Source organism: Lithobates pipiens, unplaced genomic scaffold (assembly GCF_037356315.1).
Source record: "Lithobates pipiens isolate NorthernLeopardFrog02 unplaced genomic scaffold, aLitPip1_a1.2 Scaffold_64, whole genome shotgun sequence".
Classification (NCBI taxonomy): domain Eukaryota; kingdom Metazoa; phylum Chordata; class Amphibia; order Anura; family Ranidae; genus Lithobates; species Lithobates pipiens.
Genome location: NW_027507886.1, coordinates 2,146,850 through 2,174,698, shown reverse-complemented (window position 1 = coordinate 2,174,698; position 27,849 = coordinate 2,146,850). Strand labels below are relative to the sequence as shown.

At 44.9% G+C, this 27,849-nt stretch overlaps 1 protein-coding gene across 1 annotated transcript in view; it reads left to right on the top strand.

The window, feature by feature from the left end:
• The window catches only part of LOC143958919 (histone-binding protein RBBP7), a 28,693-nt gene extending 24,785 nt beyond the window's left edge, over window positions 1-3,908 (top strand). Inside the window, exons 10-12 of the mRNA XM_077467906.1 lie at window positions 1,803-1,860; window positions 1,950-2,060; window positions 3,631-3,908. Coding sequence (XP_077324032.1) covers window positions 1,803-1,860; window positions 1,950-2,060; window positions 3,631-3,699 — 238 coding nt within the window. The 3' untranslated portion in view covers window positions 3,700-3,908. The remainder of the gene's footprint in view (window positions 1-1,802; window positions 1,861-1,949; window positions 2,061-3,630) is intronic.
• Window positions 3,909-27,849: the final 23,941 nt, after the last annotated feature.

Sequence of the window (27,849 nt, the reverse complement as noted above, 5' to 3'; positions counted from 1 at the left end):
GGGCAGTGATGGCGAACCTTGGCACCCCAGATGTTCTGGAACTACATTTCCCATGATGCTCCACTATACTGCAGAGTGCATGAGCATGAGGTTCGCCATCACTGGTCTAGGGTGTTACAAAAAAACAAAATATAATGTTTGGGGGTTCTAAGTAATTTTCTAGCAAAAAAACTGTTTTAAACATGTAAACGCCAAATCTAAAAAAGAGGCCTGGTCCTTAAGTGGTTAAAGGAAGACTGAATATATTGATCCCCAGGGCTCTTCCCATGAAGTATGCATGGGATATTTTTTGTTATTACACATTTATCTTCCAAAATGCTCTAGCGATCTCTCTCCTCGCTCAGTCACCACTGACCTTTTGGTCCAAAGTCTTCAGCCATCTTGATTGGCTAGCCCAGGATAACAAGTCCCAAACATAGGCACCAGAGTTTTTGTCCTGGCACCCACTGTAGAATGCAGGAATTGTACAATGGGTTTTTGGAACAGTTGGGAGAAACTGTTGGTTCCCTACGTCCTTTTACTGTGCTTAACCTTTTCATGACTAAATCTGACATTTGTTGTTTACAAGTTAAAATCCGTATTTTTTTTGCTAGAAAATTACGTAGAACCCCTAAACATTATTGTATAGTTTTTTTAGCGCAGAATCTAGAGAATAAAATGCAGATTGTTGCAATATTTTATATCACACAGTATTTGTGCAGCGGTGTTTTTAAATGCAACTTTTTGGGAAAAGGGACGCTTTCATTACTTTTTTTACAAAACTGTATAGTTATCCAATTTTTTTTTTTTTGTATATGAAAGATATGCCGAGTAAATGAATACCAAACATGTCACGCTTTTATAATTGCATGCACTCGTGGAACGACGACAAACTTTGGTACCTAAAAATCTCCATAGGTGACGCTTTACATTTTTACAGTTACCAGTTTAGAGTTAGAGGAGGTCTTGTGCCAGAATTATTGCTCTCACTCTGACAATCGCGTCTATCTTGAACACCGTTTTTACATATGCGGGCACGACTCCCGTATGCATTTTCTTTGCTGCGCGAGCTTGCGGAGACGGGGGCACTTTGAAAATTGTTTTTAGGAAAAAAAAATAGTGATTGCTTTTATTGCTGTCACAAGGAATGTAAACATCCCTTGTGACAGTAATAGGTGGTGACAGGTACACTTTTTTTTTTTTTTTTTTTTTTTTTTGGAGGGTTCTCTGTTCAAAAAGACCTCCAATCCCTCCTTTTGCACTTCAAAGTATTCAGATCACCGAAAATGGTGTATCTGGATACTATATATATATATATATATATATATTTTAAATCTGGCACCATTGGCAGCCGAGTAAACAGGAAGTGACATGACGTTGCTTCTGTGTTTAGATCCAGGATACTAGAACAGAGCCATTTCTGGCTTCACTCCAGTTTGTCGCTAGCCGCCAGAGTTGGCAGATGTTCGATCAGGCCTTCTGGTGGAAAGGGAGGCCCGGGAAGATCGGGGGGGGGGGGCGACACGTACCTTCCTGCTCCTCCGGTATAGCAGCTGAGCGGCTTTTAGCCGCATCGGTTGTTATACCTGGAAAGCTGATCGCCTGCTCTAAACGGTAAAGCGGTGGGCATCATCCCAGGATAACCACTGAAAGCAGAGTACGCACATCTGCGTATGCTTGGCAGGAATGGGTTAAACTTGTGGCCAAAAAATCTGAAATTTGGTTTTGGGTGAATTTGACTTTTATATTTTATATTTTATTTTTTCCAATGTGGTTTTACAAATGTACTCAAGTTTTCTAATGCTAAATATGTATGTCTCCAGTAAAATCGGTGAAGAACAATCGGCAGAAGATGCAGAGGATGGGCCCCCTGAACTTTTGGTAAGCCTAATTTTGTTGACCTACTTGCATTTAAGCCTTTTGTGCAATTCTAAACAGCAAATTGGAGCTTTAATTCTTTTTGTTGGTAGTTTATTCATGGTGGGCACACAGCAAAGATCTCGGATTTCAGCTGGAATCCAAATGAACCCTGGGTAATCTGCTCAGTGTCTGAAGATAACATTATGCAAATATGGCAAATGGTGAGTTCAAGCAACTATGAATATGTTTTTCCTTCCATAAAAAATTGATGTACAAATATGTAAAAGCTTATTAGATTATTCTAGACCGTTTACATTTAAACTGTCGCTAAATAAATGTAACATTTTTGGAGGGAGTGAGGGAGAATTATAAACTCCGTCAGTTTTTGCCATCTGCGTCCTGTTGGGGAGATAGATAATCCCTTAAGTGTCACCAGAACTAGTGCCTCCATTGGAGGTTTTCCCCTCTTCCTATTTTGACGTCAACCCAAAACTTGGGATTTTTTTGCTAACGGTAAGCAGAACAAATGAGGTGCATCTCATTAATGGATGCACAGACAGCAGTAAAGCCAAGTAAGGGGTCTAATCCCTTTCCACTCTACCTGAACGTAAAAAAAAAAAAAATTCCACTTGACATTTTTAAGCGGAGGTCTGCCCAGGTCTTTTTTTTAAAGCTAGCAGCTACACAATACAGCATCTGCTGACTTTTGACAGGTACCCAGCTCCCACTTCTGCTCAGGCAGCCTAGGCAACTCAAGTGGAGGTTGGATTGCGGCACAGTGCACACCTGCCTTTGAAGCTGCAAGCTTTCACAGCCGGGGGCCTACACTTGTGATGCTGGCGAGGGAGAGAACCAAGGGTTTAGGCAGGTGCATTGCTGGAGTGTGGGGACAAATGAGTGTTACGTCACGAGCTACATTTTTTTGTATTTGCTGACTTTTAATAAACACAGACTAACTCTACTTTAAAGGAAGATCTCTCCTAATTTGTGTTAAATTCCCAGGGGATCCAGTACACAGCACTTGTCCCTGTCGAATTGGTGCTGAGCGGTGTTGAAGGCTGGGGAGAAGGGCTAGCTATCTGTCAGTGCTGGGAGAAGGAGACTAGCTTTTCACTGACTGCTCACCACCTCCACTTTATGCTGCAGACAGAAAATCAGCAGCCCTTGTCATGTATTCCTACACCTCTCCTACTCAATTTACACAAGTCTGAGCATGCCATCTCCCACAGCCACCAGCTACAGCAAGATAACTGCAGCAATAAGTAAAAGCTTGCATTGTGTGAATGGCAGCTGCTGGGGTGCAGCGTTTGCCATTCACAAAACACAAGTTGACAACGGTACATACTGGAAACTACTACTGACAAATTGTGGACTTGTGTTTTTGTGAATGAGTGCTCTTTCTGAGCTGCTGTCATTCCCATAACACAGCCAAGCAGCCAACTGATATTGTAATCGTCCAAATGCTTGCAAGAGAAAGCGGGATAAGTGTTTTAACAGGTAGCAGAATGAGCTGTGGGAGGTTGGGGGGGTTCAGTCCCTTATAGGTACAAATGGAGTAAAGGAGGCAGTGATATATGACAGGAGTACTACAGAACTGAGTGGGTTGTGACTTCAGTGCTACTTAAACCTCCCCCATAGGAATGGCTATAATTTGGGCTTCTGTCGAGGGTGGTGCTAGTCAGCACTGACTTAATTTTTTAAAGCACACAGTCACCATGGGGTTATAACAAGCCTTAGGAATTTTGATGAACTAATGTATGCTTGACTGACATTTTAATGTATTCATTGCAGGCTGAAAATATTTACAATGATGAAGAGCCTGATATACAGCCTTCTGAGTTGGAAGCACAAGGTTCATAGATGAATTTTCACCTCAAACCGGCAGATGTTGCCACTTATTGTAAAGCAGTTGATATTCATCTAAGTTATCTTTGGTTCCTGTGAATGCAACACACTTTGACAGTTTCCATGTATATTGTATTGTAATGACATTGTTTGTACTTGAAACAGGGGTTGTGAAATGGTTGGTTGGATCAAGAATCACAATAAAATAAAATATTTTAACGGTGTTCTAAGTTATTCTGTAGCTTTTGAATTGTGAATGTTTCTTCATTCTTGATGTCGTCCTGACTGTACTTAATGTGGCAGATGTATTTTCTCACAGGCGGCATTTGTGCAGCAGGATCACTTGCAGGCTTACCAGATGGCTTGTGCCAAAACCATACATTCTAAGCCACATAAACTAGCTCATAGAGGCTGAAAGGCAGAAATGCCATTCCTAAGATTTTGTGTAGACAGCCCTCAAAGACTAAGTCCCACACTAATAATAGAGATGGGCATTTTGGACAAAGTAAATCCTTGTTGACATCAATGACTTAAGTGGCCAGCGAGGAGTGGCAAGGTCTGTGGTAGTGAATTTCCAACTAGAGGCTGGCCTTTTCACCACTGAAGGGCACACTGAGGCAAGCATGTTCATACTAGCACATTATGGTGAAGGCACAACTGCACACAACAAATGGTTTTACTTTACAAATGTCTGCATTGGGGTCAGTTGACATCAGCAGTTCAGCTCCAGTTGGGAGCAACTGTAGCTTGGCCAATGCCTTGTCTCTAGAGTGAGTAAGGGCCTGGTATTTGTATAATCAAGGTAGGCGGAGACCTTTTGGCTATAATGTACTAAACCTTTTAGTGTAATGTCTGTTGCTGTGGACGTGGGCTTTTTCAACGCAGGAGATGAAAGCATTTTACTCTAAGGTAAGCTTTAAGGTCTAAGCACACGTCTTTGAGTTATGTTTTAAGATTTATTATGTTTTGTTTTAATTTAGTCAGGCTCCCTATGTTTAACTTGAAGAGTAGCAAATGGCTTCTGATTTTAAAAGTAAACTAGGATTTTTGACTTGGCAGTAAAATCCATTTTTTGGAGTACAACACAGAATATAGGATTTTTATTTTAACCATGTATTATATGCAGCTACCATCAGGTGATTGGGAATTGACAAAGCATCCAGGACTCCTCCCCATCCTGGTAGGCTGACATTTGTTCCTTTTTTGTTCCGTTTTTCCATCTTTGGTGAAAGGGGGGTGTTTTTGTTTTGTTTTTTATATAATTTACTACAGCACCAGGTTGGAGATCCACCGTGCCAGTCTGTCCTTGCAGGGCACATGCATTAGAGGTAGACCAAGGACCAAATCTGTTTGTCTAATGCTGCCAGAATGTTTAGATGCGATTATCTGAAATAAAACTTGGGTGTACATCACTACCAAAGGTGTCTACCATCCAGTCCAAAACCCTCATGCAGGCGGGATGGGGCAATCCTGGTAAAGGGCATGTGAACAGGGGGTACAAATGTGTGTGGGTTCCCCCCCCCCCCCCCCCCCCGCATGAAAGATTCACCACAGGACACTATCCAAGGTTAGGCCTAGCTACTCTTCCATTGATGACATTTAACGGTTGAGAATCCAACTGACTCACTACAGCGCTGGCACTGTTGGCTAGGAAGAACAAATCCTTTAGCAGATTGTCCAGGTAACCTACACAGGTGATGTACTAAAACTTGAGCACTCAGAAGCTGATCAGCTAGCATGCACAGCTGCATCAGATTCTAACAGCTTAATCATTTAAGTTTTCACAATAACACCTGGAAGCTGACTAAAATCTGGTGCAGCTCTGCACAGAAACCATTTTGCGTACATCAGTTTTAGTAAATCTCCTCAAATGTGTATCCCTTTTTAATAAAGTAGAGCTAGGTTTGTGGTAAGCACTTTGGCTTGCCTAAATCTATCGCTTAGGTTTTCACCAAATGTGAAAGGTGCAAATTGGCAACGCCGAGTACCCACAGCATTGGTGAGGAGGAAAACGGGGAATGTGTAACCAAGCAGAAAAGGAGGTAATGACCATTTTGGCTGAGTCCATGTGGAACTCTTGAACATAAATGAAAGTTCAGTTGGAGCAGAATGGGCTAAACTTCATCTATCTTGGAAACCGAGGTAGCTTTCTCTATTCATTGCTGGATACAGCAGCTCATCTTTATCATAGGGTTATATTGCCCCCTTTAGGAGAAGACTAAGCAGAAAGAGTTAAACTACAACACTTGCACAGTATCGCCCCCAGGGGGCGGTCTTACTGGCTATAACCCCTCACTGCATCCAGCAGCTCAATTTTTTTTTTTTTCTGCCTAGTGTAGAAGGACCTAGCTCCCGGTGGGACCATTGGTCCTGGGAATTTTCTTTGTGCATTTTGATTCCTGTGATCTGCAATAAACAGCCATCGAGTGAACAGGCCCTAGCTATGTGCTGGTTCAGCCACGACATGCCCCATCTAATCCAGGGGTGGCTGGTGAGCTATATGCTCTGGGGCACACATGACCGGGCTACTGCTGTCTGTTTACCATGGCTGTCAGGCACCCCCATACTGCTCGAGTGATGGGTCTGTGGAAGGTGTCCAGCAGTCCCGGTGTGCCTGGTGACCCCTGTTCTGATGTATCAGAGGATGCGGACTAGGACCGGTCGGACAGTGAGGATATCTCCAGGGTCAGCACAGGAAAAGGTGCTTGTAGGAGCACTTATTACAACGGTGCAGGATACCCTAAAAATGGTGGATACAGCGGGGGCATCTACAGAGGTGTTGGTCCCTTTCTGGTCCCACAAGCCGACCCACACGGCTAAGGTGTTTCCTTGCCCAACTTATTTTAATAAGTTCATTTACACGGAGTGGGGAAAACCGCAGCAGGCCTTTTCAGTCCCAAAACACATGGCAGTGCATTACCCCTTTTGAGGCGAGTCTCCTGAAATCTCCAATTTGTTAAATCCCCCCCCCCCTCCGGTATCCAGGTTAAATGAGGTAACCAAATTTCAGGTGTAAGGGACTCCTGCTTTCAAGGACCCTGCTGACGGAAGGGCCAAGGTGCTTGCCTGGTCCATGTTTACGCTGGTGGGGGCAGCATTGCGGCCAGTGTTGGCCACAGCCCTGGTATCGCAGACTCTTACTGAATAGGCTAAATTGTTGCACCATGAATTGGAGAAGCAACAAGCTTCCCCCGGTCTGCGTAGAGCTGGCTCTAGAGCCTAAGTATCAGCAGTAGTGCTACGTCACCTGTTTTGGCTGGAATGCAGACGGGCATCTATGAAAGCACTGGTGGACATGCCTTTCCAGGGAAAGAGCCTATTTGGAGCCTCGCTGGATGACATTAAGAATGTTACTGGGGGTAAGAGTATGTTGCTCCCACAGTCCAGAAAATGGAAGCCACACCGTAGGCAAGGGACGGGTCCTCCTTTTCCGCTCAGAAGTAGATTTTTCGTCCACCCGGGTCGGCAGGTAAGCGTTCCCAGTGCGACAAGGTGTCTGCTTGGGGATAAAAGCGTCCCTGGTTTTCGCAAGCCTGCGAGCAAATCTGTTACTGCATGAAGGTTTGCCTCTGCCCGACTCTTGGGTCATCTTCGGGAGTTTGCAGCCTGTAGCACCTCCCTACTTTCCGTCCAGTGGGTCTATGAACTGGTTTCCTCAGGATACAAGTTATTTTTTTTCTTTTTTTTATGTCCACCAAACCAGTTTCCCTCTAACCTTCATCTTCCGGCTCGTCGGGAGGCCCTGTTTGGGGCAGTACAGGACCTGCTGCTGCGCAGGGTGGTACTACCTGTACCGAAACTAGAAAGGTTTCAGAGATTCTACTCCAATCTGTTTGTAGTCCCAAAGAAAGAGGTCCGTCAGGTCCTGGATCTCAAGGCCCTCAACAGCTTTGTGAAGGTATAAAGGTTCAGGATGGAATCAGTTCACTCAGTGGTCACTGCACTCCACTGGGGATTTTCTGGCATTCCTGGACATTGAGGATGCATACTTGCATGTCCCCATATGCATCAAGCATTAGTTTCTGTGATTTGTGGTCGGGGACGAGCACTAACAATTTGTGAATAGTGGGAAAACAGCGCTGTCTAATACTAAAAAATAATATACAAATACGAGAATTATGTATAAATTTCTGGTGCAACTTAATGTGAGGGAGACACACCATTCAAAAGAAAATGCTGCGCTCAAAAAGCACAAGTGTACATGATATACTATACACTTTTTTTATATAACAATTGCTACAAATTGCAGTATGAATAAACACTGCTACCGTGTAAATGTTAATCAATCTGAATCACATTTGTGTAACTTTTTTCAATAACCCATGTGAAATGAACTGTAAATCAAATTTTTTTTTTAATTAAAAGTGAATAACAAGTGCACATAATCCACAGTTTAATGGAAAGTCCACAATTGGAGTAAAAATGTAAAGAGAGATCTTCAATCTTCTCAAGTGACACTGCACACAACACCCTCAAGAAGTGACAGAATACACCAAGGTGAAGAGCCTCCAATAAATCTACTGCAGCTTACCAGCTCGCTAGTTCTCTTTTTAGGGAGATCCAATGTGCCTATGGCTTATCCCCCAACCTGGGTCTTTGTGCTGGATTGCATAGGATGGTCCACTTGGATCCAAATACCTCCTGCTTTAGTCTCTCCTCCCAGCCACATTAGTATATGATCGTTGGTGAGAACTCTGTCAGAAATTCCCCACCATCAAACCAACTGGCAGCAACACGTCTGAGCGGAACCCCGGACTGGTGACGTCACCCCGTGCTTCTCTTCGCCAGTCTGCACCTTTTTCAGAGGTCGGCCTCGCTCTTTGTAGTGGTGGCTGGTCCAAAGAAGGGACTGGCGATCTCATTGGCTACTATCTTCTCGGTGGCTCAGATTGTAGTTCAGGCTTATGCCCTAAAGGGATGGGTGCCACCCTTTCCTGCCATGGCATATTCTACCAGGGAAATTGGTGCCTCTTGTGCTTTTCGACATCAACCATCTTTTTCCCAGGTGTGCAAGGTGGCGACCTGGTTGTCAGTTCACACTGTCTCTAATTTTACAAGGTTGATGTGACCGTATCTTCGGGTGCAAGGTTTTGCTAGTGGCTGTTTAACCACTTTCAGACCGGACCATTTTGCTGGTAAATGACCAGAGGTCTTTTTACAATTTGGCACTGCGCTGCTTTAACTGGTAATTGCGCAGTCATGCAATGTTGTACCCAAACAAAATTTGTGTCCTTTTCTTCCCACAAATAGCTTTCTTTTGATGGTATTTGATTGCCTCTGCGATTTTTTTTATTTTTATTTTTTGCAATATAAATGGAAAAAGACCGCAAATTTTTTAAAAAAATGATATTTTCTACTTTTTGTTATTAGAAAAATCCAATAAACTCAATTTTAGTCATACATTTAGGCCAAAATGTATTCAGCCACATGTCTTTGGTAAAAAAAAAAGTCAATAACTGTATATTGGTTTGCGCAAAAGTTGTCACATCTACAAACTAAGGTACGTTTTCTGGAATTTACGCAGCTTTTAGTTTACGACTGCCTATCATTTCTTGAGGTGCTAAAATGGCAGGGCAGTACAAAACCCCCCCAAATGACCCCATTTTGGAAAGTAGACCCCCTAAGGAAATTGATAAGTGGCATGTTGAGCCCATTGAATATTTTATTTTTTTGCCTTAAGCGATTGAATAATGACAAAAATGTTTTTTTTTTTTTTTTTTTTCACAAAGTTGTCACTAAATGATATATTGCTCACACATGCTATGGGCATATGTGAAATGACACCCCAAAATAAATTCTGCTGCTTCTCCGGAGTACGGGGATACCACATGTGTGGGATTTTTTGGGAGCCTAGCCGCGTACGGGGCCCCAAAAGCCAAGAACCGCCTTCAGGTTTTCTAAGGGCGTAAATATTTGACTTCACTCCTCACTACCTATTACAGTTTTGAAGGCCATAAAATGCCAAGATGGCACAAAACCCCCACAAATGACCCCATTTTAGAAAGTAGACACCCCAAGCTATTTGCTGAGAGGCATGTTGAGTCCATGGAATATTTTATATTTTGCCACAAGTTGCGGGAAAATTACAAACTTTTTATTTTTATTTTTTTCACAAAGTTGTCACTAAATGATATATTGCTCACACATGCTATGGGCATATGTGAAATGACACCCCAAAATAAATTCTGCTGCTTCTCCTGAGTACGGGGATACCACATATGTGGGACTTTTTGGGAGCCTATCCGCGTACGGGGCCCCGAAAACCAAGCACCGCCTTCAGGCTTTCTAAGGGCGTTACAGTTTTGAAGGCCATAAAATGCCAAGATGGCACAAACCCCCCCAAATGACCCCATTTTGGAAAGTAGACACCCCTAAATTTAGGGGTACACTAGTGAGACTAGGTAATAAATGGCGGGTGCCCGGAAACTATAAAAAAAATAACTAACCAACCAGCGTCACCTGTAACCGTTATATGGTGATCACTGGTGAAAGGGTTAACTAGGGGGCAATCAGGGGGCTTTATGCGGTAGTATATGGGGGTCCCTGGCGCTATAAAAAGCTGCGGCGAACCTAAATACCTACCTACCTGCCTAACTAGCGTCACCTGTGACACTAATACAGCGATCAGAAAAACGATCGCTTATTAGGCTGGGTTCACACTGGAGCGATGCAGGAACGCCACAAATCCGCGGCGGGTTCCCGCATCGCATGCCTCCCGGCGGCAGTTCACACTGCCCTGTGCGAACTTCTGGGAGTGTCAGTGAAATGTTAATGACACCCCCAGATCAGTTCGCATATCGCAGTGCGATCTGCAAACTCGGATCGCATGGTGTGAACACCCATGCGATCCGATTCTGCTGCGGACCAAAAAAAGGGTCCCGTGCGAATTTGCGGCGGGTGCGGCGCGAATTCAGCCATACTATCTGTATGGCTGAACTCGAATCGCACAGAGATCGGATGTGATTTGCACTGCAGTGCGGTGCGAATCACATTCGTTCTCATAAACCGCTGCAATGTGAACCCAGCCTTAGTGACACTGGCGACGGGGTTAAACCTTTATTGGGGGGGTTAGGGGGGCACATTAGAACTAAAGGGGGCTAACCCTAACTGCCCTAACAGTTATTACAGTCACAAATGACACCAATGCAAAAAAAAAAAAATGCAATTGGTGTCACTGTGACTGGGGGGTAAAGGGGGGGGTGTGAGTGTGCCTGGCATGTTCTACTGTACGTGTGGTGTGTTGGTGCAACTCACCGATCCTCTCTCCTCGGTGCCGGAACAGAAAATACCGACACGGAGGAGAGATTACATCACTTCCTCTCCTGTGAGGAGAGGAAGTGATGTGGAGCATTTCTATTCGTCGGGAGCGATCGCGAGGGGGTGGCCATGAATGAATGGCTGCCCCCTCATCCTGGATCGCTCCCGAACGAATGCCGACCGCCGCAGGCACCGGGGGGGGGGGCGCGATCGGGCCCCCCACCCGCGGGAAGGCAGGGACTTATATATACGCCCATATGCCTGCCCGTGCCATTCTGCCGACGTATATCGTCGTGCGGCGGTCGGCAAGTGGTTAAGGTTACAACTCCTCTGTTGAGGAGCTCTGGTTGTTATGGGTTGAGTTATTGTTTGCTGTTCCCACTCCTTGTTTCCTTGATGCTACTTGGATGTCCCTAAGGTCAAGATGAGATGCTGTGTCCATCAATGAATGATCGAGAAAATAGGATTTCTGTACTCGCGGTAAAATCCTTTTTTCTGAAGTTCATTAACAGACACAGCACCCTCCCCTCCTATTTATGTTGGTACTGCTTTTGACAAACTGAGCTGCTAGATGCAGTGTGAGGGCTCCTAGCCAGTAGGACTGCCCCCTGGGTGGTACTGTGCAAGTGTTGCTATTTTTAACTTTCTGCCTAGCCCTCTACTAAAGGGGGCGATTTAACCCTAAGGTCAATATGAGATGCTGTGTCCGTCAATGAACTTCAGAGTAAAGGATTTTATGGTGAGTTGAGAAGGAGCCAGGAGCACCCCCAGAAAAACAAAACAAAAAAAAAAAAACACAGGGCTGCTGCTGTGCCAAACCCTTGCACAGAGCAGGTAAGTATAACCTGTTTGTAAAGGTTTTTTTTTTTTCTTTTTTTTCAAAAACACTTTTAAGGCATTTTTCTGGAGGGAGAATAGCTGTCATCTGGAGGACAGTATCCAGGATCATAGCCAGATATTCTGGGAGCCATACATGTTTCTGGGTATTAAGAACCCACCCAAACTTCTCTAAAGTTCATCCAATAAGAGACCCATTTTACTCCAGTAGAAGAGCAGATTGCTCCCTTAGAAGCAATGTATCCAAGTACTCCAGAACAGAAACCCCTTGGGTCCATAGCAGGCCCAGAATTGGAAGACGCGTCTTTGAATGTTCTGGGACACTGCATATGCTGAACAGCAGGGCAGCAAACAGAAAAAGATGAGCCTTCACTGCAAACTATAGAAACATCTCGTAAGGAGGAAAGATCATGGCATGTAGGTAACAATATCCCATTAATGTACCTCTTGCAGAAAAATAAAAGCTGTTTCAGTCTTTAGAACAAGGCCTTACTTTTAGCCTGCTCTAGTGCAACGAAAAAAAAAACAGGACTTCTAGGTACTGTATGAAGATTTAGGACATGGAAACCAGTAGGACACAGGGAGTAGTTTATCATCTGATCTCATTAGAGAGAGTGCACACACCTCACCCCCCCCCCCCCCCGCCCAAACTCAACCTACCACCCATCAAATATGTTTGCATGGCAATCCCCCCCCCAAAAGTGTGCATTGTCCTACCTTGTCAGTGTAGGCTGCCACAGTTGCTTGATTTGCACGGTGTCCCTGACGCCTCTAGATGGGCCTAAGCTGCATGCTAAACTCTGGGGCAGCATGCGGCCTGTGGGTTGAAAACCCCTGATGTAGTGCCTGCCTTATTGGATACAGAGTGAAAGGATAGATAGGTCTTCTATTCCATTATTCTGGTAAATTTACTAGACATTGGCACATATTGGCATCAATGCAGGGGGCATCCAACCCTTTGGACATTAAGGCTCTGATAGCTGCAACTGCTGCCTGCACAACTGCATCTACAATGCCAAAAGACGCTTTTACTAGAGCTTTTTACAAGGCCTCCAGACACTTGGCATCCTTAAAAACCCAGAATGTCATCCACTAGACATGCGTGGTTCCTGTTGAAAAAAAGAGCCACATCCACCAAGGACATACTCCACTTCCTAGTGAATTCATCCTCCATGGGGTATATAGCTGAGCAAGCCTCTTCACTGCAGGGTGAGCCCAGTATGCATACAATGTTTTTAAAGGGTAACTTCACTTTTGTGGGGAAAACAAAATGGTAAATAAAGGAAAAAAATAAAAATAATATAGTGTGTACAGTTGCCATATAAGTCGCATTGTATTTGAATGTTATTAAAAAGTACCTTTCCTTTTCAATCTGCATCCTCTGTAATTTTCTATGAATGCAAAGCAATATGGATGGCTACATGGAGTTCTGTATGCTGAATGTGTACTGACCACTCCTAAAACATTTCCTGCTTCTGTGATTGGCTCACCAATTTTCCCCAGAAGTCTGCCTAAAATACGAGTCAGATTTCAGGCATCCCCTGCAATAGAAATGTCATTACTCTCTTGTTCATTGACGGACACAGCTCCTTTAATTCTAGACCTTAGGGTTATCATACCACCTTCAGGAGAGGACTAGGCAGAACACATCACACATGTAAAAATAGCAAGACTGCACAGCACCGCCCGGGGGTGGTCCCTCTGGCTATAACCCCTCACCCTGCTTCCTGTAGCTCAGTTTTTTTTCTGCCTAGTGTAGCAGAAGGACCTGGCTCCCTGAGGGGACCATTTGTCCTGGGAATTTTTTCATTTTTTTTTTTCCCCTACTATTTTGATCCTGTGATCTACAATCAACAGCCAGGCTGGGTGACGGGCTGGATAATATAATGTAGTCTAACCCAGCCTGGCCATTGAGCGTGAGCAGTCCCTAGCTATGCGCTGGGTCGGCCACGACATGCCCCTTCTGCTCCAGGGGCGGCCGGTGAGCTGTATGCTCCGGGGCACACATATGACCGGGCCACTGCTGTCCCTGTCACAGTGTGCTGTGGCCAGCAGCTACCCCGTACTGCTCGGGTGATGGGTCTGTGGTGGAATGCTCCCAGCAACCCTGTCAGGAGGGGTAAGAAGGGCTCTCCCTGCCTCGGCAGGATAGAGCAGCTGGGCATTCCCTGGGATGTCGACTGGGGGGTCTCTCACTCTGCCTTTCCTCTCTCCCTATCCCTAATTCCCTCCTCCCCCTGCTGGGGCCACTGTGTGACTGGGCATGAGGTGTGGTGTATGTACTTAGCTGGGGGGGGGGGCTTCGGGCTGTTGGGGTCAATTTTTTCTTCACTGTGAGGTGCTTGGGCTGTTTTACATGAGGGGAGGCTGCCGCGCGGGCCGTGGCCATTTTCCTGTAGTCTTATGCAGTGTCTGCTGTCAATTTTTTTTTTTTTTTAAGAACGTTTGGTGGCCATTTTCTTGGTGATTTTTTACTAGGATGGGTGGCTGCCATTTTCTTGTAGCCGCAGTGTGTTTTTACCTCTAGTGCTGGGTCTGTGTACCTCAGAACAGCAGTTTTTACTCTGGGCACTTTGTGACTGACAGGGCAGAGCGGGCAGCACTCAGGGTGGTGAGTCCTGCTGAGGGGCCCCTCAGTCTGCGAGCAGCTAGGAGGGTGGGATTTGTGTACCTTGCCTTAAGTCTCCAAGTTGTGGCAGGAGAGTGAGGGTCAGCATTGCGTCAGAAGCTGATGCTTTTTCCCCAGACATCCCTGCTATTGCAACTTGCTCACCTGCTAAAAATGCGGTGTGTCTATGGATGCTTCTGGGGAGAGCTCTGATTCAGACTCGGGCCCTGCAGTGAATGGCGGCCCCTGTTCTGACATACCGGGAGAAGCAGACCAGGACCGTTCGGACAGTGAAAATGACTGTGTCCGGGTACCGAAGCTGGAAAGCTTTCAGGGATTCTACTCCAGTCTATTTTTAGTCCCCAAAAAGGAAGGGGTATGTCCAATCCTGGGTTTGAAGGCCCTCAAGCTTTGTGAAAGTGCAAATGTTCAGAATGGAATCAGTTCGCTCCGTGGTCGCTGCACTCCATCAGGGGGACTTCCTGGTGTCCCTGGACATCCAAGACGCGTACTTGCATATACCCATATGCCTCAGGCATCAGAGGTTTCTGCAATTTGCAGTTGGAAGAGCACTACCAGTTTGTATCTCTCCCTTTTTGGCCAGGCGTCAGCACCCTGAGTCTTTACCAAAGTGTTAGCTCCAATTCTGCCGCTGTTGAGGCAACCTGGGATCGCAATCATGGGTTACTTAGACGACCTCCTTCTGAGAGCAGCTTCTGCCTCAGAATTAAGGGAGGATGTAGCGATCACCATACAGACTCCGGGAGTTTGGTTGAGTGCTGAACCTAAAGAAGTCGGTGTTAGTGCCGACTCAACGCCTGGAGTACCTGGGCTTACTTTTGGACTCTAAGCAAGTTTTTCTCCCTTCAGACAAGCTGCAGACTCTTCAAGTTGCGGTGAAGTTGTTGAACAGCAGGTGGTCGTCGCTGCACTTCTGCATGCAAGTTCTTGGCCATGGTAGCCACTTTCGAAGCGGTACGGTACACTCAATTTCACACTCGAGTCTTGCAGAAGGAGATTTTGTCAAAATGGAACAAATCTCCATTATCCCTGGATTGTCAAATTTGGGTGAGCCAGTTAGTCAGGGATTCCCTTCTTTGGTGGTTGAGGTCTCCGGTCCTTCGGTCCGGAAGATCGTTCCTTCCTCTCCATTGGACAGTGATCACAACGGACACCAGCCTGACTGGTTGAGGGGAGAGTGCTGGGAGTACAGTCGACTGCCGATCAATGTGCTCGAGCTTCGGGCAATCAGGCTTTGCCTCTCAACATGGTCAATGAGGCTACAAGGGTGTCTGATCAGGATCCAGTTGGACAACGCAACGGCGGTGGCATACGTCAACCATCAAGGAGGAACAAGGAGCTCAGCTGCAGCACGGGGGGGGGGGGGGGGGGTGTCACTCACATCCCCCAGTGGGCAGAGCGACATTTTCCAGCCCTGTCGGCCATATACATGCCAGGCGTAGAAAACGGGCAGGTGGACTACCTAAGTCGTCAGATGCTGGACCCAGGAGAATGGTTGTTGCATCCGGATGTATTCCAGCTCCTTTTCCTAAGGTGGGGCACACCAGATGTGGACCTCCTGGGCCTCGCGGCCCAATCGGAAGGTGCAGAGGTTTGTGTCCACGACAAGAGACCCCTATGCGGACGCTTTAGGCGCGGTGGCTCCATGGGGCATTATCGACTGATGTATGTCTCCTCCCCCCCCCCCCCCCCCTCAAACTTCTACCGTGTCTACTGCGCAGAGTGGAGGCTGAGGGGATTCCGGTGATTCTGATTGCCCCAGATTGGCCTGCAGTTTTTGCAGCGAGGAGCGGATCAGAAACTTGCCTTGAGCACCATCAAGGGGCAGATATCGGTCTTGGCTGTCTTTTTTTTTTTTTTTTCAATGTCCCTTGATAACTCACTCATTGGTGGGTACTTTTGTGCAAGGGGTTTGACACGTAGTTCCTCCGGTCGACCACCACTACTACCGTGGGATCTGAATCTGGTGCTATCGGTGCTCCAGAAACCACTGTTTGAAAACAGGGAGATTCCTTGTTAACTCATTCTCAGAAAGTAGTTTTTCTAGTGGCTATTACGTCTGCGAGGAGGGTTTTTGAGTTAGCGGCCCTGTCATGCAAGTCTCCCTACCTGGTCATCCACAAGGATAAGACGGTGCTATGTCCACGGCCTTCTTTCCTTCCAAAGGTGGTTTCGGCATTCCATCTAAAAGAGGACATCGTGTTACCATCCCTATGTCCGAAGTAGACACACCCAAAAGAAGTTGCCTTACATTCCCTGGACAAGGTCTGGGCTCTACTGGTGTATCTGTCTGCTATGGCTCCCTTCCGGAAGGCATACTCTCTGTGTGTCTCGGTGGCTGGTCCGAAAAAAGGTCTGGCGATCTCGTCGTCCACAATTTTTCAGTGGATCAGACAGATCGTGGTTCAGGCCTATGCCTTAAAGGGGCGGGTGCCCCCTTTTCCTGTCATGGCTCATTCCTCCAGGGCATTTGAAACCTCCTGGGCTTTCCGAGATCAAGCGTCTTTCTCCCAGGTGTGTAAGGCAGCAACTTGGTCATTCGTTCACTCACTAGATTCTACAAAGTTGACGTAAGCACATCCTCAGATGCTTGCTTAGGCCGCAAGGTTTTACAGGCGGCTGTGTAAGGTTGCAATATACACTTTGTTACAAGTTTGTTGTGAAGGCATCTTTTGTTTCCACTCCTCGTTTTTTTGACACTGCTTGGGGATGTCCCTAAGGTCAAGAATTAAAGAAGCTGTGTCCGTCAATGAACGAAAGAGTAAATGGGATTTTTGTACTCACCGTAAAATCCTTTTCTATGAAATTCATTGACTGACACAGCACCCACCCCTCCTATTTATGTTTGTACTGCTTTTTGACGAACTGAGCTGCAGGAAGCAGGGTGAGGGGTTATAGCCAGAGGGGCGGTGCTGTGCAGTCTTGTTGTTTTTACATGTTCTGCCTAGTCCTCTCCTGAAGGTGGCGTAATAACGGTAATGGTAAGGTCAAGAATTAAAGGAGCTTTGTCTGTCAATGAACTTCAGAGTAAAAGATTTTACGGTGAGTACAAAAATAAAAATTTTTGGTGAGATATTTCCAATAAGAACATGTCTAAAGGGATGCAGGCTCAGCAGCTTTGCTCATTAGTGCCCTGAAGCTGCCACAGCTGGCTAATAATTATAAAACCACTCCCATTAGACTCACTTAGCCCAGAGGCACAGACAAACGCATAGATTTCTTCAGAATAACAAAAGGTAGGAATCTGAAACAAAGGTTGTTATAATCCTTGCAATGTGCATAGATCATCCGGGGGGATGTTTTTTCCTCAACAAAAGTGGAGTTGCACTTTAAGGTGAGAATGTACTGTTGTATAGGGTTCGACTAAGGTCTTGTGGTAACTGCCATGAATCCAGGCCAAACTCATGAAATGGTAACTTCAAATCAATTTGCACCACTTCTGTAAAGCCGCATACACATGATCGGAATTCCGGCGAGTTTGGCTAAATTACATTAAAGCGGCTCTTCACCCTAAAGGGGAAGTTCCGCTAATCTGATCCCTCCCCCTCTCCGATGCCACAATCGACACCTTTCAGGGGGGAGGGGGTGCAGTTACTTGGATAATCCAGGTATCTGCACCCACTTCCAGCCAGACCGCCACAGACGCCCCGCCCCAAAAATATTGTATATATTCCAAAAGATACCAATAGGAATACCGCAGAGCTTTTTTAAGATTATAAAAAAGATCTTGATAAAATACATTTGGCAAAACAGGCAAGAATTAAGTATACATTAATCACTAGGAAAATGGAAAATGGGGGACTGGCAACCCCAGATATACACAGGTATTATAAAGCGGTGATATTGTCACGAATGATAGAATGGACTACGGAAAATGTCGAAAAAAAATGGGTGGAAATAGAAGACACTTTAAGTAGAAACACTTTACACAAAAATATATGGGTCCCATATAAATATAGGGTATTGGGGCAAGATTTACACATATTGACTAAAAATGAGTACAAAATATGGGATACACTATATATCGGAGAGAGAAATGGGAGTACAACTCTTCGTTAATAGCACTCACAGGAAGTCATTTTTTTGCACCTGGAAAGGATATATATATATATATATATATATATATATATATATATATATATATATAGTGCCTTGCGAAAGTATTCGGGCCCCCTTGAACTTTTCAACCTTTTGCCACATTTCAGGCTTCAAACATAAAGATATAACATTTTTATTTTTTGTGAAGAATCACCAACAAGTGGGACACAATTGTGAAGTGGAACAAAATCTATTGGATTTTTGAAACTTTTTTAACTAATAAAAAAAAAATGAAAAGTGGGGCGTGCAAAATTATTCGGCCCCCTTGCGTTAATACTTTGTAGAGCCACCTTTTGCTGCGATTACAGCTGCAAGTCGCTTGGGGTATGTCTCTATCAGTTTTGCACATCGAGAGACTGAAATTCTTGCCCATTCTTCCTTGCAAAACAGCTCGAGCTCAGTGAGGTTGGATGGAGAGCGTTTATGAACAGCAGTTTTCAGCACTTTCCACAGATTCTCGTTTGGATTCAGGTCTGGACTTTGACTTGGCCATTCTAACACCTGGATATGTTTATTTGTGAACCATTCCTTTGTAGATTTTGCTGTATGTTTGGGATCATTGTCTTGTTGGAAGATAAATCTCCGTCCCAGTTTCAGGTCTTTTGCAGACTCCAACAGGTTTTCATCCAGAATGGTCCTGTATTTGGCTACATCCATCTTCCCCTCAATTTTAACCATCTTCCCTGTCCCTGCTGAAGAAAAGCAGGCCCAAACCATGATGCTGCCACCACCATGTTTGACAGTGGGGATGGTGTGTTGAGGGTGATGAGCTGTGTTGCTTTTACGCCAAACATATCGTTTTGCATTGTGGGCAAAAAGTTCGATTTTGGTTTCATCTGACCAGAGCACCTTCTTCCACATGTTTGGTGTGTCTCCCAGGTGGCTTGTGGCAAACTTTAGACGAGACTTTTTATGGATATCTTTGAGAAATGGCTTTCTTCTTGCCACTCTTCCATAAAGGCCAGATTTGTGCAGTGTACGACTGATTGTTGTCCTATGGACAGACTCTCCCACCTCAGCTGTAGTTCTCTGCAGTTCATCCAGAGTGATCATGGGCCTCTTGGCTGCATCTCTGATCAGTCTTCTCCTTGTCTGAGCTGAAAGTTTAGAGGGACGGCCAGGTCTTGGTAGATTTGCAGTGGTCTGATACTCCTTCCATTTCAAAATGATCGCTTGCACAGTGCTCCTTGGGATGTTTAAAGCTTGGGAAATCTTTTTGTATCCAAATCCGGCTTTAAACTTCTCCACAACAGTATTACGGACCTGCCTGGTGTGTTCCTTGGTCTTCATGATGCTCTCTGCGCTTTCAACAGAACCCTGAGACTATCACAGAGCAGGTGCATTTATACAGAGACTTGATTACACACAGGTGGATTCTATTTATCACCATCAGTCAGTGAGTTTGCTGCACTGAAAGTAAAGGGGCCGAATAATTTTGCACGCACCACTTTTCAGTTTTTTATTTGCTAAAAAAGTTTAAAATACCCAATAGATTTCGTTCCACTTCACAATTGTGTCCCACTTGTTGGTGATTCTTCACAAAAAATAAAAATGTTATATCTTTATGTTTGAGGCAAAAGGTTGAAAAGTTCAAGGGGGCCGAATGCTTTCGCAAGGCACTGTATGGTTCACGGAAAAAAAAACAATTGAAAGATGTGATGTGAAGGGAGGAATTAAAACAAGACAGGAAATAGAACGTGACACTGGTTGGAAACTAAATGACTGGAATCTAATACAACTAACACATTTATAAAATCACTCCCAATGCCAGTAAGAGGGGAAGCAGAAAAGAGGCCTCTGGAAAAGCTCTGCTGTTTACATTATCCCTTAAAGAAAGGAATTTCTAAAATCTACAATATACTTACAGAATTAGAAGGGCAAGAAAGACCGGCCTACCTAGCCCAATGGGAAAACTAACTGGAAATTAAAATTGAGGAAGAACAAGGGAAGAAGATGATTACAGCAGTTCACGACGGTGTTCGAGATACGAGAACAATAGAAATTAACTATAAATTAATAACCAGGTGGTACTGGACACCAGATAGAATAAGTAGATACCAAGCGGAGAGCTCCCCACTATGTTGGAGAAAATGTAATCAAAAGGCAACAATGTTGTATATATGGTGGGACAAAATAGAAACAATTTTGGAAATAAAATACTACGATGATGTGAAAACGACAAGAGACCAAAATTTGAGCTGAGAAAGTTGAAATAAGTCTCTCTGGTAATTTTCGCTGAGTGGGAAAAAAATAAAAATCCTTTCGGGCTGAAGTGGTTAAAGGAGAAGTCCAGTCAGCTTTTTAGGCTGGGCTTCTCCTCTGGGTCACAGGAGTGCAATTCCTTTTACACTCCTGTGACCCGTTTTCACCTGAGAGCGGTCTGAAATCTGCTCTCTGCTGACGTTGCTGCAATGGCAGTCTCAGTAAGCCACTGAGACTGTTGCTCCCCGCCCCTCCACAGCTCAGCGCTCCAATGAGCGTGGAGGATCAGCGGGAGAGATGCTGACAGGCAGCATCTCTCCGCTCGGGGAGGAGTGAGAACCGAGTCATTGGCTATGTTCTGTGGCTCGGTTCTCAGTGCAGAGATGCTGGGAGACATGCAGCATCGCTCGGATGCTGCATCCACCTAGATAAGTAGTAGCAAGACAATGGCATAATGTGCTAGTATGCATCACATAGCACATTATAAAATACCTTGGAAAGAAGCCCTTCCAGAGGTACTCGCTCACGGCTGACATCTTCCCCCCGGTGTTTCTTTTGGGTACGTTCGCTGGCTCCAGCACTGTGAGTGGCTGGAGCAGTGGTGATGTCACTCCCCTGCATACATGCGGGCGCTACCGGGTCCGGTTCTGTAAGCCGGACTTTCAGAGCGCATGTGCCGATGATGTAATTGGCTGCATGCACTCTTAAAATATCTTAAACTGTGCAAGTTTAGGAGATATTCACAGTACCTACTGGTAAGTCTCATTATAGGCCTACCTGTATGTATAAGTGGTAGTACAGAGTTTACAACCACTTTAAGGGCCAGTTCACACCAGATGCAGTTTTGTGCGCTTTTTTTCTGCCCTAAAAATGCGTGCAACGTGTTTTCCATGTATTCACATTAGTGCAGTTTCTGGTGCAGAAACTGACTGGAACTGACTGCACCAGTGTGAACTAGAGCCATTGGAATACATGAAAAACACTGCATGCATTTTTAGGGTCAGTTTACACCACAAAAATGCACTCCAGATACGTTCCATATCAGTTTTTGCTTACCGTTCACACCACATGCAGTTGCATTTTTGATACAATTTGCTATGTTCCAGTACAGTTCTGTGCAGGAAAAAAATGTAGCATGCTCTATTTTTTTTTTTTTTTTCTGCATCGGAAACTGACTGCATGGTGTGAACTAGAGCCATTGGAATACATGGAAAACACTGCATGCATTTTTAGTGCAGAAAAAAAGTGCACGGAATTGCATCTTGTGTGAACTAGCACTACAGGCATGTAAAAATCTACCTCATAGCAACCTGGCACTCACTGCTTGGCAACTTAGATACACTACTGTACAAAAGGTTTAGGCAGGTGTAAAAACAAATGCTGTAAATTTAAGAATGCTTTCATAAAAAGAAGTGTTAATAGTTTATTTTGTTCATTTAACAAAATGGAAAGTAAATTAACGGAAGAGAAATCCAAATTGAATCAATATTTGATGTGACCACCCTTTGCCTTCAAAACAGAATAAATTCTTCTAGGCACACTAAAGCCTCGTACACACATGATCAGATTTTTGGCAGGGAATTGTGTGATGATGCCTAAATTCCAACCGTTTAGTACGCTCCTTCAGACAATTGTCCAACTTTCCACCAACAAATGTTGGATGGCAGGCTAGTAAATTTTTCGGACAACGGTCTGTCAGATTTTCGTTATCATGTGTACACAAGTCCGTCACACAAATGACCAAGTACAAACGCATGCTCGGAATCAATGCTCACCAAACACATTAGCAGAAGGGGCCCAAAGGGTGGCGCTCAAGAGCTGAAATTCCACGGAGCACCTCACTGTGTTCGTTTCTTGGTCAACAATTGTGTGCCGTTAGTATGCAAGACAAGTTCCTGGTGTACACCCTTCGGAAAAAAGTCTGACACTTGGTTGGCCAAAAATCCGAGCGTGTGTATGAGGCTTAAGATCCCATACACACGATTCGATTTTCTGCAGATGGTCGCCGGAGTCTCTATGATCGTTCGGAGGATGGGCGCGATGTTATGACGTCACGCCCGGCCTCTGCATTCAAAATAATGGCGCCGCCTCGGCTGAGAAGCCGTGATCGTTTTTTTTTTTTTTTTAGGCTTCCCAGCCTAGAGGTGAGATTTGGGGTCTTATTGACCCCATATCTCACTGTAAATAGGTCTGATCATGCCATATTCCTATTACAAGGGATGTTTACATTCCTTGTAATAGGAATAAAAGTAATCAAATTTTTTTTTTTTTAAAGTGTCAAACTAAAAAAATAAAAGTAAAATTAACAATATAAAAAAAATAATTTAAAGCGCCCCTGTCCCCGTGAGCTCGTACGCAGAAGCGAACGCATTCATAAGTTCTGCCCACATATGAAAACGGTGTTCAAACCACACATGTGAGGTATCGCCGCGAACGTTAGAGCGAGAGCAATAATTCTAGCCCTAGATCTCCTCTGTAACTCAAAACATGTAACCAGTAAAAAAATTGAAAGCGTCGCCTACGGGGATTTTTACATACCAAAGTTTGGCGCCATTCCACGAGTGTGAGCAATTTTGAAGCATGACATGTTGGGTATCTATTTACTCAGCGTATCTTCATCTTTCACATTATGCAAAAAAATTGGGCTAACTTTACTGTTTTGTTTTTTTAAAAGTATGAAACAGTTTTTTTTCTGAAAAAAACGTGTTTGAAAAATTGCTGCACAAATACCGTGCAAGATAAATAGTTGCAATGACTGCCTTTGTATTCTCTAGGGTCTTTGCTAAAAACACATATATAATGTTTGGGGGTTCTATGTAATTTTCTAGCAAAATAATTATGAATTTTACATGTAGGAGAGAAATGTCAGAATTGGCCTGGATGCGAAGTGGTTAAAGAGATGTTCCACAGAGATGTAGTGTGCCCTAACTCGAAGGGGGGCCTGTGATAGAAAGTCCAAAACTATTTGGAGATCCCATGGTGGAACATATGATCGTTCTGCGGGACGAATTCTCGCACATGCCTTCAGGAACTGACGGATTAGACACCGTAATACCCACTTCACTCCTGACAATGCCGTCAGTGCTGAGATTAGAACCTGGGGTTCTGATGGTGTCTGGGAATCAAAATTCTTGGTCTTCCGCAAAGAATATAAACTTTTCCCATATTCGTGAGTAGGTCTGGTTAGTGGGTGGTGGCTGTTCTCGCTTTCAACAGTGTTTTCACTACAGCTGCTGAACACCCTGCTTCTTCTAACTTTTTCCTTTCAGCCTCCAGGCTGCTAAGTGTAGAACTACCGGATCTGTATGTACCACTTGACCCTGTTGTAGCATTTTTGGTATGAATGGAAGGGGTATCGGAGGTTCCACCGCTAAGGACTGCAGCAATGGGAAACACAGTCTGCGTGACCACATTGGGATTATTGCTATCACCATCCGAGTGTGCTCTTATTCTGTTGAGTAGCCTGAAGATTAGTGCAAGGGAATACATATGCTAGTCTGCAAACCCATCTGGTGTTGAGAGCATCTGTTGCTTCCGCTTCCTGAAACCTTGCTCTGGCCATAAAACACCTGCACTTAGCATTGGCTGTGGTTGCCATTAGATCCAGGTCTGGATAGCCCCAGTGACTGCATATCCAATGGAAGACCGATTGGTTCAGGGACCATTGGTTGGGGTCTAGGGTTCTCCTGCTCAAGGTGTCCGCAAAAAGTTCTGCGGGGCTGGGATATAGACCGCTGAAAGGTGGACTAGATGTTGTACCCACTCCATTATTGGTATTACTTCAGTGAATAGCGACTGACTTCGTGTCCCACCCTACCTTCTCACACAAGTGACTGCTGTCCTGTTGTCCATCTGGACGACTAAGTTTGTCCCCTGAATCTGTGTGTTAAATGCTTTCAGTGCACAGAGGGCTGCCCTCAATTCTATCACATTGGAGACCTCTCTCTGTCTGTGTCTCCACCTGCTTTGGGCAAAGAGCCTATTATAGTGTGCGACCCATCCCGGTGCTGAGGCATCTGATGTTATCACTTGCGGGGAATCTGGTACTAGTTGATGGCATTTGTGGAGATTTACGTTCTGCATCCAGCTTACCGGAAGTTGTGCTTCCGCCATTTTGCTCTACGTGACGAGACTGCTAGTCCTGGAAATAGTGATTTTGCCATTTTGAAAATGGGCAACCCAATGTGCGTTTGTTTGCTGACGTCTTCCGATGCCTCTCCTAGGCCAGATACCTGCACCCTCTTCTAAGATCCTTGCAGGGTGAGGTCTCCCCCATATAGGCGTTCATGTATGCCTGTATAGTGGCGAGCTTCGACACAGGAGAGGCTTGAACCTGTGCGGCTTGGTCAGAAGCGTCTGACAAGGTGAGGAAAAAATAAAATCCTGCTTTCAGCAGTAGCAAAACTGGCTGCAGCAGTGAGGGAAAAAAGGAGAATGCTGCAGGCAGGGAGACCTACTCTTATAGTATAACCGGTCCTGAGATAGGGCAGGGGGTGGGGCCTATCCATATGTATATCCTGGGTCAGGAATGTATGTTTGGGGTCATTGCTCTGCTGCAGAATAAGTTTGGGGCCAATCACAGTTCTTTCTGAGGGTATGGCATGATGGATAAGTATCAGCCTGTATGTTTCAGCATTGGGAACACCATTGATCCTGACCAAATCTTCAACTCCAGTTGTAGAAATGCAGCTCTAAACTTGCATGGAACCTCCACCATGATTCACCGTTGCTTACAGATACTCATTGTTGTACAGTTCTCTAGTCCTTCGGCTGCCTCCTGTTACAGCCAAAAACAGTGTGGCAAAAAAGTATTTAGTCAGCCACCAATTGTGTAAGTTCTCCCACTTGAAAAGATGAGAGAGACCTGTAATTATCATCATAGGTATACCTCAACTATGAGAGACAAAATGTGGAAACAAATCCAGACAATCACATTGTCTGATTTGGAAAGAATTTATTTGTAAATTATGGTGGAAAATAAGTATTTTGTCAATATCAAAAGTTAATCTCAATACTTTGTTATATATCCTTGGCAATGACAGAGGTCAAAAGTTTTCTGTAAGTCTTCACAAGGTTGTCACACACTGTTCTTGGTATGTTGGCCCATTCCTTCATGCAGATCTCCTCTAGAGCAGTGATGTTTTGGGGCTGTTGCTGGGCAACACAGACTTTCAACTCCCTCCAAAGGTTTTCTATGGGGCTGAGATCTAGCTGGGCTAGGCCACTCCAGGACCTTGAAATGCTTCTTACGAAGCCACTCCATTGCCCGGGCAGTGTGCTTGGGATCATTTTCATGCTGAAAGACCCAGCCACGTTTCATCTTCAATGACCTTGCTGATGGGAGGAGGTTTTCACTCAAAATCTCACGATACATGGCCCCATTTATTCTTTCATGTACACGGATCAGTCATCCTGTTCCCTTTGCCAAGAAACAGCCCCAAGGCATGATGTTGCCACCCCCATGCTTCACAGTAGGTATGGTGTTCTTTGGTTGCAACTCAGAATTCTCTCTCCTCCAAACACGAGTTGTGTTTCTACCAAACATTTCTACTTTGGTTTAATCTGACCATATGACGTTCTCCCAATCATCTTCTGGATCATCCAAATGCTCTCTAGCAAACCTCAGACAGGCCTGGACATGTACTGGCTTAAGCAGAGGGACATGTCTGGCACTGCAGGATCTGAGTCCCTGGCGGCGTAGTGTGTTACTGATGGTAGCCTTTGTTATGTTGGTCTCAGCTCTCTGCGGGTCATTCACTAGTTCCCCCGTGTGGTTCTGGGATTTTTGCTCACCGTTCTCATGATCATTTTGACCTCCCGGGGTGAGATCTTGCGTGGAGCCCCAGATCGAGGGAGATTATGAGTGGTTTTGTATGCCTTTCATTTTCTAATTATTGCTCCCACAGTCGATTTCTTTACACGAAGCTGCTTCCCTATTGCAGATTCAATCTTCCCAGCCTAGTGCAAGTCTACAATTTTGTTTCTGGTGTCCTTTCGACAGCTCTTTGGTCTTCCCCATAGTGGAGTTTGGAGTGTGACTGTTTGAGGTTGTGGACAGGTGTCTTTTATACTGATAAGTTCAAACAGGTGCCATTAATACAGGTAATGAGTGGAGGACAGAGGAGCCTCTTAAAGAAGAAGATACAGGTCTGTGAGAGCCAGAAATCTTGCTTGTTTGTAGGTGACCAAATATTTATTTTCCACCATAATTTGAAAATAAATTCTTTCAAAAATCAGACAGTCTGATTTGTTTGGATTTGTTTCCAAATACTGTCTCCCATAGTTGAGGTATACCTATGATGACAATTACAGGCCTCTCTCATCTTTTTAAGTGGGAGAACTTGCACAATTGATGGCTGGCTAAATACTTTTTTGCCCCACTGTATTTTAAATTATGACTCATCAGTCCAGAGCACCTGCTGCCATGTTTTTGCTCCGCAGTTCCTATGTTTTTGGGCATAGTTGAGTCGCTTAGCCTCATTTCCACATCAGAGGTAAGGCTTATTAGTCGCCATTCTTCCACAAAGACCACTTCTGGCCAGACAACGCTTGAGAGTAGATAGATGTACCTCTGGTTTCTGACAGTTCTCTGCTGATGGCTCTGCTGAACAGCTTCCAATGAAGTAATCATGATGTGCCTTTTGGCCCCTTTCACATGGACAATCTGTTCAGGTCCGCCTGTCAGTTTTTCAGGCAGACCTGAACGGATGCTCCATAGAGCTCTATGGAGCGTCGGATGTCAGCGGTGACATATCCATTGACATCCAAGCCGCTCCGATCTGAAAAAGTGTGACGGAGGAAAAAGCTATTTTTCCATCCGTCATCGGATTGGGTGAAGACGGACACTGTGGTCTGTCGGCATCCGATCTCCCATAGGGGAAAGCGGCGCTGTGACAGGTCCGTCCCTGCACAGTGTGCAGAGACAGACCTGTCATCTGCCTGTTCATCTGAGATCGCTCTGGCTATCAACTCTGAGCAAGCGGATATCCTCGGGGTGGATCAGCATTGATCTGCCCTGTGTGAAAGGACCCTGCTGCATTTACAGTTTTTTGAAGACCACTGTGTCTACAGTCCTCCAAGTTGTCCATTTCTTTGTGCTTATTCCAAAAAGCTTTAACAGCACATCTTGAAACCGCAGTCTG